At 39.4% G+C, this 11874-nt stretch overlaps 1 protein-coding gene across 10 annotated transcripts in view; it reads right to left on the bottom strand.

The window, feature by feature from the left end:
• Positions 1 to 563, bottom strand: part of LCORL (ligand dependent nuclear receptor corepressor like) — a 163165-nt gene extending 162602 nt beyond the window's left edge. For all 10 annotated transcript variants that reach the window (XM_029948212.1, XM_029948220.1, XM_029948197.1 and 7 more), the window contains exon 1: positions 326 to 563. In XM_029948212.1, the coding sequence (XP_029804072.1) occupies positions 326 to 479 (154 nt within the window). In that variant the 5' untranslated portion in view covers positions 480 to 563. The remainder of the gene's footprint in view (positions 1 to 325) is intronic.
• Between the last annotated feature and the right edge of the window lie 11311 nt (positions 564 to 11874).

Below are 11874 nucleotides of genomic sequence, written 5' to 3'. Positions count from 1 at the left end.
TGGACAGCGGGCGCCGAGGGGGCACCGCGGAGTTTCGGGGAGAGCGCGAGCGAGCGGTTTCCTCGGGGGCTCGGCGAGCGGGTCCGAACTAACAGTTCCTGAGGAGCCCAAGAGCTGAGAAGGGAAGGAGCGCTAATCGCGCGGGGCGAGAAGCCCCCAGACAAAAGGCGAGCGCCGAAGCCGCCGCGCCGCCGCCGCTCCCATCGCGCTCCCCCATTGAACTGACCCGAACGGGAGACTGAACTAACCCCCTCAGCCACAAACTCCTCGGGCTGCGGCAGCCGTCGCCGCGCGGACCCGGGGCCCCGGCCCGTGTCTCTCTTACCTACACAGTGCATGAGGCGGTGGCGCCAGGAGTCGAGTTCCCGCCGGAATCCTCTCCTCTCCGCCGCGCACCGAGGGCTCCGGCACTGAGCAGCGGCGGCGGCGGCGGCAGCAGCGGCGGCGGCAGCGGCCATTCTCTCTCTTCCCTTGTCCATCTGCGTCCCGCGTCACGCGCCCTCATTTACATACGAGCGGCGCAGGCACGAGGCAGGGGCGCGAGCCCTCGGCGCGAGCCCCGGAGCGCGCGCCCCCCGGAGGGGGGGGGTTGATTGACACGTGTCACTACCTTCCCTCTGCCCTTCCCTCCCCCTCCCACCACTCCCTCTGGGAGAGGCGGGGAGGGAGCAGGAGGAGAAGGAAGCAACCTGCCGCTTCCGCTGACCCCGCCTCCCCATCCACTCTCATCTCCCTCCTCCCCCCGGAGTTTACTCAAGCAAGCCATACTGCTCCCACCACCCGCGAAAATCCTGAGCGGGAGCAGAAGCTCAGGGCCCGGCCAGAAACCAGCGTGCTAATGGAGCGGACTAGCAACGCCTCCCTTCTGACTTCGCGACACGACTCAGGCCGCCTGGAGACTTCACTTCCCAGGCTCCGTTGCGCCGGGGTCCCGAAGCGGAGCTTGCCTCCGCGACGCGATGCTTGCCGGTCCTCGTAGTCCAGCAGGGATGGACACTCACTAGTTCTCTCACACTTGGGCTTGCAGAGTGGCCTTTGACTTCTTAGCGCTGTACGGCTTGTGGGCTTAGCCTCCAACTCGCAATCAGGATTGCGCTGCCAGTGTCGCCGGGTCTGACCCAGCCGCCTTACTTCCTCTGGGCTCATCGATAGAAGAGCTCTGGAAACCGCCCGAGTTGTCTGCGCTTTGTGCTTTAAGCGCTGGAAACTTTTGGGGATCACTGTTATCCCGCCACCGCAGGAATAGAGCAAATCGGTCATTCGGCTGCATCAGAAATAACTGCCAAATATCCAGAGAGAGATCCCACAGTGACTTCAGTGTCCAGGGCAAAGATCTCCGAAAGCAAGAGTATTTACAAGGATTAGGGGAAAAAGAGGCTTTTCATAGAAAATTATTTACGGGGGGCTTGGGTGTGGCTAGGTGAAAACTCCCAAAGGGGAAACTGTTATGCTCCGCAAAATGTGAACTCCTGCAGGACAGCAACCCCTTGAAACGTCCGTACCTTGACATCTCTCGCTTCCCTGACTCTACCTAGTGCAGCGCATGGCACGGGATTTAGCATTTCACAAATGTTATGGAATAAATTCTACGCTGTGCTAGAGAAAATATTTCTTCTTCAGAGAGAGAGAAAACTTTTGATTCGATATAAACTCCAATGACACTTTTTACCTTTGTACCAGAGTGACTGCATGAGTTTCTATATATGTGCAGGGGTCAAGCCAAAGCTAAGACACCCAAAGTTTGCTTAGAAGTACTGTGTATTACTGGAAATATATGCACAAGTCTGTAGGAAATATGCTTTATTCTTCTTGGAAACTCTTATGCATTCTGAGTTCAGTTCCACCCTCCCTGTTTTGTGGCTTATCCTTATTGGCTTGCGGGATTGCTTGCTTGCTTCTTTTTCTTCCTATTAAAAAGTGTTTCATTGTTCATTACTTCTCAATAATGAAGATGTAGTTTTGACATTTTCACAAAGAAAAAAGAATGAAATTTGAATTTCACCGTCACCCTTTCCAGAATGGTAACAGATGAAGAAGCAAGTGAAATCACTAGTGAAGATGCTTTCAGAATGATCAGTGAATGGATTCAGTTACAGATTCCACTCATATTACAATTGCCCAGATGATCAGCCTTTGTAGCTTTCCTGATCACTTGTACAGTAATCTACATTAGTTAGGATGGGCTAGGTTATGGTGCAATAACAAAAAATCTAAAAATGTTGGTGGCTTAAAACAACAAAAAATGATATTTCCTGCTTATCTGCCTGTTCATGGGAGGCTGAAAGGTGGGAAGGAGATGGGGGGTGGGGCAGGCTGTAGATGATTCTCACCAAGCAACTGGATGACTTAAGGAGGCTCCAATCTTTAGAACTTTCCCACTTCACTCAACTTATGATACAAAATACATTTACTCCTATCACACGTGAGACAATCTAAAATTTCCATTCAATAAAGGCATTAATCTCAAAGTTCAACATCTCTGGGTCACTCTTGTTAGTCCCTTATTAAAACAGGGTAACGATTCTCTTGTTAAAGTATCTATCCTCCTTGTTTATACACACACGCACACACACATACACATGCACGCACTCAATGTATAGTGCTGGAATAGGAACAGAATAACCATGGTAAACATTCCTATTTAGAAAGGGGAAGAATGGGAGACGCACATGAATAGTTTTAGCAAATATTTTACCACAGCTAGCATGGATTGCCAACTTTCCAGCTTCTAACAATAGTTTCCTTGCCACCACCCACTGAGTTTCTAAATCACAGCTACATATTTTAGGTTTTCTGTCATAACTATACCTCCTGGGTACCAATTTCTATATTAGTCAGAATGGACTAGGTTTTGCTTTAGTAACAGTAACCCAAAATCTCAGAAGTTTAATATAAAGATCTATTTCTTTTTTCTTTTATTTCAAGTTTGTTGAAATTAAATTCTAGTAAACATGTATGGTAAAATTGATTTCAGGTATAGAATTTAGTGATTCATCACTTACATATAATACCCAGTGCTCATCACAACAAAGATTTATTTTTTACTTAAACTATATGTTCTCCAAAAGTCAGTATCAGGGAGAATGGGTAGAACTGTTCCATGTCTATTAAGGGACCCAAGTTTATGAAGCCCCACCATTTGGAAGCATCCTAGTCATCATAACAAGAAAAATAAGATGCTGAATCAAAGTCCAGCTTTTAAAAATTTCTGCCAGAAGTGACATAGTTCCCTGGGTGAAGCAAATCATGTGGTCATGCCTAACTTCAAAGGAGAGATATATCTGATAGCTTTAAGGGCATAACAAACCACTCCAAAACTTAATAGCTTAAAACATCAACTATTCATGTAGCTCATGATTGTATGGAATGGCAATTTGTGTTAGGCTCAGCCAGAGACTTCTGCTGACCTGGGCTGCGCTTGCTTGGGTATCTGTGGTGATCTGTCTGTCAGAAAGGCAGCTCTGTTTCTGAGGGTGAGCTATCAGCTAGGACAACAGAGCTGTCAGGCCAGGTGTCACTCATCATCAAGAGGCTAGCCCAGGCCTGTTCACATGGTGGCAATCACAGTGTTCTAAGAGCAGCAAGAGAGCAAGCCCCAATACACAAGTACTTTTTAAGTTTCAGCTTGAGTCCCATTTGCTCTAGTTCCAATGGCTAAAGCAAATCATACAGCCAAGCCAAGCATCAGGATGGTAAAATAGATGCCATGTCTTAAAAAAAAATGATCTGGAAGACATATTGCAAAGGGGTATAGATGGGGAAGGAAATAATTTGTGCCCATTTTGTAGCCTACTGCATATCAGAAAGTACAATGCTACCATGTTTCCCCAAAGAATGAGAAATAGAAATATTAATGAACAGAACTAATGAATATCACTGCTGAAGAATTTCTGGGAGAAGAGAAAGATCATGGCCATATATAATGAAATACATAAACGGAGCCATCTTTGAAATTCAGCTTGACTTAGAAGAACAAAGAATTTTCCATGGCAAGTATCAGAGAGTATAATAGTCCAATAACTTGACTTCAGGCTAAGCTCAATGAACATAGAGAAAGGAGTCTAGCTGATTCATCCTTGTGTTCTCAGCATCTAGTGCTATTCCGGGCACTTAATTTGTGTCTAATATTTTTGTATTGATTTGACAAATATTTAGGGTATCTATAAAGCCAAGGGTAGAGAAATCCAAGATTGTCTCCCACACTAAAAATCTAGTTACTCACAAAGGAATTTTCATAACAGCAGATACATGATATGAAAATGTTAGTGTTCTTTGGAAAGATGTTTTTGTACTTCTATTTCTTACTTATATCATTTATTTATTTCTGTGTAACAAGCCAATCCATAACTTAGCGCTTAAAAGAGCAACCATGTGTTTCTGTTCAGAAGTCTACAGGTCAGATTGCAAGTTCTGATCTGGAGAGGTTCTGCTGATCTTGGCTGGGATTGCTAATGCTGAAAGCCAGCTGATCCAGAGTAGCCTCATTCTGCTCTGGAGTTTAGCTCCATGTTTGCTGGGGTAATGGGAATGACTGAGCCATGAGTCCCATTGTTCACAAGCTGGCTAGAGCTTATTTACATAGTGGTGGCATGTGAAGCAAAAATAGTAGAGGAAGAACTAATGTGCAAGTGTTTTCAAGTCTTCGCTTCCATCGGCTGCTTGCTACTCTCCCATTGGCCAAGGCAAATCACATGTCTAAGCCCCAAATCTAGGAGAATTCTAACAAATGGCATGGATATAGAAACGTGTGGGAAAATTGGGGTCATTATTATAATCAAACCGTCATAAATAGCCATCCAAGTTCACCGTTCTCTACCTAAAACTGATTTGCACATCTATGGCTTTTATATAGTACCAAGAATAGATATAAACTGTTGGCAAAATTAAAAGTTTCTTGATTTTTGTGACCATTTGGCAGCCAATTCTTAATCTGAAATAGATTTTAGTAAAAGATAATGAAACTATACAGATAGATTGGAGTGGTTTGAAATACTCATGTTTCCATAGTAGAGAAATATAAAATTTACAGAGGGATATGACTAGAGTCATGTTTCTTGAGATTCTAACCAAAAATGAAAGCTATTCTTGTACTTAGCAACAAAAAGAAACCACCCAATATACTAGGTGGATTGTAAAATACCTACTCAATTGTGAATTATCAACATGTAACACAAACATAGTATGTATCTTCTAATTTAATAAAGCCTAAACACTTTTGTATGAATTAGATATCCATAATTATAAGACATAAATATTCAATGCCTTAATTAACTATAAAATGATTCATAATTCTGAGAAGCCATTTGTTGAGTAAATTTTATTAGCTGCTTTAAAAAATCACAATTTACTATATTTCCTTTAGTTCTGAACTATAATGCACTGCACTGATCAGAGACCTAAAAATCAAAGATAAATTTCATCAGCCAATTATTTAGGGCATGAAACATAGCCCTCTTCCAGAAAATTTCTAATCAGCCACACAATCATATTATGCTAAATTTTATGCAAACATCTTAGATTCATCCAGGTTTATGAGCCAAAGATTTCTTAGCATTCTTTTTCTCATGAGAGTATGGACTCCAAGGATACCATTATCTCAGATATACTTGCTGGTGCACTCAATTTCAGTTCTGCATTTAAATAATTAGAGATATCTAAAATAGATGAATAGTTTTGTCTTCTTGATGCATTTCCAGATACCATCAACATTGCTTTTGTACATCTTATCTTTATAGGGAACAAAGATAAAATTTCACAGCCAGGAATAAAAATTGAGAAAGTAGAAATAGTGATGCACTTAATTTCTTACATTGTAATGTCTACCCATTTCCTATTCTAAGACCTTTCTTAATAGACATAAAAATGGGCATGATAGGTGACCCAATATGGGTGCTATCGCACATATTTTTTCTTGATGTTCTTTGTTTAGTTCCACGATTAGGTATTTTTAAAGCATTACTACCACACCCTGTTACCATCTTTATATTAAATATATTTTAGTTTGACACAATTTTCACTGTATTAGGAAGACACAGGCCCTCAACTATTGTCAGTATAACCAATACTGAAATTAGGGTAAGCATGTTTTCTAATTTTTTTAAAGCAAAATCATACACCTTTGAGCTTGGCATATTATTTTAATACTTTTTACCCTCCATTTTCTATTGTATCCAGGCCGATGATAATAGGACCTGATCTATCATTACCCTTTTTGTGTCCACTTGAAACTAGTCCCCCAGACTAACTCATTATTATCACTTTCATTTTCAGCTTTTTAATAATTTCAATGTATTGTATGCTTAATGATGGCAATTTGAGCCAATTTAATCCAATTGCATAGTTTGGTATCAAAATCGAATTAAAATGTCATCTATATCACCTAGACTATTATAGTTTAGAGAGAGTACAGATCATATAGGTCAATTTCCTATTGTTGCAGATAGAGAAATTGAGGCCCAGAGAAGATTAGAAATTTGCGTATGTCACACAGCTTATAAGTAGCAGTACTCAAAACTGAAGATCAGATTTCCTAATTTCTAATTTTGACTGTTTTTACTATAATAATGGCCACCATTTTTGAGCATTTATTTGCATATTAGTTCATTTAACCTTTATATAATTCCATGCAATAAGTACTGTTATTTTTTTGAGTTTTTCCATGTTTATTTATTTTTGAGAGAGTGGGGGAAGAGCACAGAGAGGTAGACAGAGGATCTGAAGCCCTGTGCACTGATGGTAGAGAACCTGCTACAGGGCTCAAACTCATAAATGTCGAGATCATGACCTAAGCCAAAGTCGGACACTTAAATGAATATGCCATCCAGGTGCCCCAGTACTGTTATTATTATTCCAATTCTTAGAGAAAAAAATTAGAAATTGGCTCAGCGATGTTAACTTATACAACATCACTCAGCTAGTTAGTGGTGGAACTAGAATTTCCATCTCTGTCTTTCCAAATTTACCACGACTTTACACCAGCAAGCAGAAAAGAAGGTGATAAAGCTGTCTTGTAAGCAATCAGAAATTGAGAAACCTAGACTTGATCTGATTTTCATGAGGGACTACTGTTGATTTGGAAGAAGATAGTGACACAAACAGAAAAGTATGGTCCTCCAATATTTCATGTATCAATCTTTCAGCTCAACCTGGCTTTCTGCTGCCCTCCATCTGACACTTGCAAGCTGTTCTGGGCTCATGGAGTTTGCTCAGTACCTGCAAACTAAGTCCTAATTACTCCTTTCTGTTCTTTTGACACATTTTATTTATACTTTTTCTTATAGGTATTAGCATATTCCTCCATGTATTTTAATTATTTATAGATGTTTCTTATTGTTCCACTCTACCACCTTGAAGATTGTGAAATCAAGGCCTGGGTATCTATCATTTCTATATACCTGCCTTCTAACACTTAGTTGGTACCAAAGAGACTTGTTGAATTGAAATGAAATGGTAACAAATTGGGATTTTTAGAAGAAAATTTGAAAGCTTAAAAAATGTTTTTAATGTTTTATTTATTTTTGAGAGAGAGAGAGTGGGAACAGGAGAGGGTCAGAGAAAGAGGGAGACACAGAATCTAAAGACAGGCTCCAGGCTCTGAGCTAGCTGTCAGAGCTTGACATGGGGGTTGAATCCATAAGCCGTGAGATCATGACCCGAGCCAAAGTCGGATGCTTAACCAACTGAGCCACCTATGCGCCCCCAAAATAGCAAAGATTTAAGACTTCTTTCAACCCCCAGCCCACCACCATTCTCAAGCCCTTCTCATAAATCCAAATTTATTTTTCATCCTTGATGTCAAGACAGTGACAAAAGGAGATGGTGTGGTTATGGTTTTAATTGGTTTAATTTATGGTTAATATTACAGGTGTTATATTTGAAATCAAGATATGAACACCCTTTGGCATTTCTTCATGTTGAAACTCCTGATACAGAATAAACCATAATGTCTCATATGTATAGAGCTCATTGCTTTACTTACTAAAATGCCTTAAGGAAAGGAAATATGAACAATTTACAAATTTGGAATTGTTTTTCTATGCTGTTGACAAAAGCTAGGAATTGGTTCTTGGTTTCAACATGTAACATACTTATTCATTCAACATATAAAAATACTTATTTTGATATGAAAATAGTACACAGTGTGAATAAAGATGAGGGCCATGAAGAGACCCAGCAGTATAGCTACAAAGTGAAATCCAGTGGATTGAAGTTTACTTTAAAATATTACCATAAAGAAGGTTTATTTAAACAGGGAATAAGATAGTGGCCCCTATTAATATCCACCTAAGGAACAGATGTGAAATAAAGAAAAGAAAGAAGCAGTTAAATTGCCTATGATTTACATTTATAAAGAAGAGATGAGAATAAATATGTGAACTTGGTATATCACTTTAGCACCTTTTAACTTAGTAGTCAGTATGTCAAAATTGTATCATATTTGAAGATTTAAATTATAATGTAAGATTTAAATTATAATTAATAATCACTTATGCAACCATGGAAGGTAAAGAGCAATCTAATATTATCCTGTTAGAGGTTTTCAAATTTAATAGGCAAAATGGCCTGATCTTATTCTTATGCACTAAAGTCATTAAGCTCTAAATCAGAAACTTGAAAGAAAAAGCAATCTAAATATAAAACTCAGCAACTATTTTGAATATCATTGGTCTCCATGATCTCTTCCTCCATTGTTCCCAAAGAAATAGAGACTTAGAAGCAGAGGTAGAGTTGAGAGACAGGGCTAACGCCTGGAATTTGTTGCAAGATTGTATAAAAAGCTGTGATGACCACCTCCTCCTTTTGACTGCCTCCCCACCAGGAACAGCCAGGCTTTATCCCAACTTCTGCAAGAAATAGGAAATTTATTCTTTGGGGAAACTGGACTGGAGAGATTATGGATTTGAGGACAAGTGTGATAGAAGAAGGGGCTAAAGTTGCAGACTAAACAGATTAAGTACAAGTTTGCTAAATTCGCCCTACTCGTTCCTACAATACTCATAACTTTGATGTGTACCTTTTAGCAGGAAGCAGATCCTTCTCAAGAGAAATTCAGAAGGATCACAGAAAAGACTTACAGATGCTGACATCTGAAAATCTCCCCAGTGAAAAACTAGCCTTCTGCCTGATCACGCTGTAGTAAAGTCCATCAGTCACAAGCCCACTCATGTACTCAGAGCATCCAATAAATGTTTTAAGGGTTTCATTCATAAATATGCATTGACTGCTAAAAGTTCCTAGACATTTCAGGAAAACATCCAACTTGAAAGAGTCCAAAACAAGCAGATAAAAACAATTTAGAGAAAAACAGAAAATTCAGGGAGTAGAAGAAAACTTCTAAGTCATTATAATTAACATTCTCACAGAGATAAGAGAAGATACCACATCACTTAAACAAGAATTACTTTGAAACAAGATGCTATGGAAATGGAGAACAATTAGAAATCAAGAAAGAACTCTTAGAAATTAAAAAATATGTCCGAAGAACTTAGACAAAATTCAATAGAAGTGTTGAGATAGAATATTTCTTCAAAGTAGTGTTTTTAAAAAAGATACAGAGGTGTGCCTGGGTGGCTCAGTCGGTTGAGCATTTGACTTTTGATTTCAGCTCAGGTCATGATCCTGGGGGTCATGGGATCAAGCCCCGTGAAGGGGTCTGCATTGGGCATGGAGTCTGCTTAAGATTCTCTCTCTTCTTCTGCCCCTCTCTCCTAATCTCTCTCCCCCTCTAAAATAAAAATAAAATAAAAAATATATGGAGACAGACAATAGGAGATAAGAAAATTTCAAGATCAATCCAGGAAGTCCAGTATCTGACTAACAATAGAGAAGTTCCAGGAAGAGAGAAAACAAATGAAGGAAGCATATTTTTGAAGAAGTAATAAAAGGAAAGTTCTCAGAACTCAGAATGAGCCTCTAGATTAAGAGGCTTCACTCCAAGACATAAAATCATGAAATTTCAGGATCCCAGGAGTAATGAGAAAATTCTAAAAACTTCTAGAGAGTAAAAGTAGACCACGTATAATGGATAAGGAATAGCACAGTATTGGACTTCTCAATAGATGACAATGGAGCAGTGTCTTCAAAATTATAACTAAAAATGATCTCCAATTTAGAATTCTGAAATCACCAAACTATCAGTCAATTATGGGAATAGAATAGAGATTTTCAGGCTTGCAAGGTCTCAAAACATTTACCTCCCATATACTCCTTTTCAGGATACTAATGGTGAATGTGCTTCTTCATAACAAAGAAACAGAGACTCCAACATAAGGGACAGGTCAAAGGAATTTCAAAGGTAAGGAAGAGTACTCACAGATGAGAGCTGGCAACAAACCCTGAATGCAAGTCAAAAGGGAGTAGGATGATGGAGGGATCCAAGAAAGAATTTCCTGAGACAAAAATGGAACAGAAATTACATAACAGGTTTGATTTGTGAAAAATCAGAAACTGAAACACTATTAGAGATAACAAGAGGAACTAGTAATAGGCCCATAGATAACTTAGAAAATAGAAAGACAATCAATGTCTGTCATTTTGAATTTTTATTTCTGCTTCTCCAATGACTAAAGTAGTGCCTAGCATGGAAGAGGGTCTCAATGAGTGCTTCCTTGATAGATGGACAAATGAGATGGATGGATGCATGGATGGATGGATGGATGGATGGATGATAATAATGAACAACTTTGTGACCTCCTCCATTAGCACTCGGCACAGTTACCTGAATATAGACAATCTTCCCTGAGTATTCATCAAACTGTATGAATGCAGATTGTATACTTATTTGATAATCCATTTACATTAATCATATTTCTTTGTTTTGAAGGACAGAAATTACATTTAAATTTGTTTGATCAAGGAAAGGAATTTATTAAAATTCTGAAAATTTTCAGATGGTAGATTTAGCCATAGAAGGGATCCAGGTACTCAAAAATAATCTGTTTCTGAGGTATCTGGGTGTCTCAGTAGGTTAAGTGCCCAACTTTTGATTTCAGCTCAGGTCATGTTCTCACAGTTTGTCAGATCCAGCTGAGCCCTGAGTTGGGCTCTATGTTGACAGCATGGAGCCTGCTCGGTATTCTTTTTCTCCCTCACTCTATGCCCCTCCCCTGCTCTCTCTTTCTCTTTCTCTCTCTCAAAATAAATAAACACATTTTAAACAAAGGAGAAAAAAAAGTGACAGCTTGCAGAACTCACTTTTAAAAAGAGTTATAATAATAATCTGTTTCTGTCTCTTACTATTGATTTTCTCTGGTTGTTTTCAATTTTAGACCAGATCTCCCCATATGCTGGCTAAGGTGGCCATGAGTAGTTATAGACTTAATCTTCCAGATTACCAAACACCTCTTTTTTAGTAGTTACTCCAAAATCTAAAGCTAATTTACTGTTAACAAACTATTATCAATCTCCTGAGTCAATTTTTGGGACTATTCAAATATTCTGATTGGCTAGGCCTGGCTGACATGGCCAATTCTAGCATCATAAATCAACTTTGTTCTAACCACAATGGCCTCAGATTCAGGGAAGTATGGTTCCTCAGAGGAAAACCAGGACACTATTAAGAGAAAAAGGGAATATAGATATCCAGACAGGCAAAAACAAATAGCTACTTTTTTGAAAAAAAAATTACCTACTTTTCCGTGACTTCTATTAGAGAGACAAATACTCTTACAAATAATTCTTTTCAGAACTGAAGACAGCATTTGAGAATGCTTGTTAAATGTGACTTTATTTTGGGGGGTGGGGCACCTGGGTGGCTCAGTTAGTGAATCATCGACTCTTGATTTCAGCTTAGGAAATGATCTCACAGTTGGTGAGATTGAGCCCAGTGTTGGGCTCTGTGCTGATAGCTTGCTTGAGATTCTTTCTCTCTTTCTC

Source organism: Suricata suricatta, chromosome 1 (genome assembly GCF_006229205.1).
Source record: "Suricata suricatta isolate VVHF042 chromosome 1, meerkat_22Aug2017_6uvM2_HiC, whole genome shotgun sequence".
NCBI lineage: Eukaryota > Metazoa > Chordata > Mammalia > Carnivora > Herpestidae > Suricata > Suricata suricatta.
This window is presented reverse-complemented; position numbering and strand designations above follow the sequence as displayed.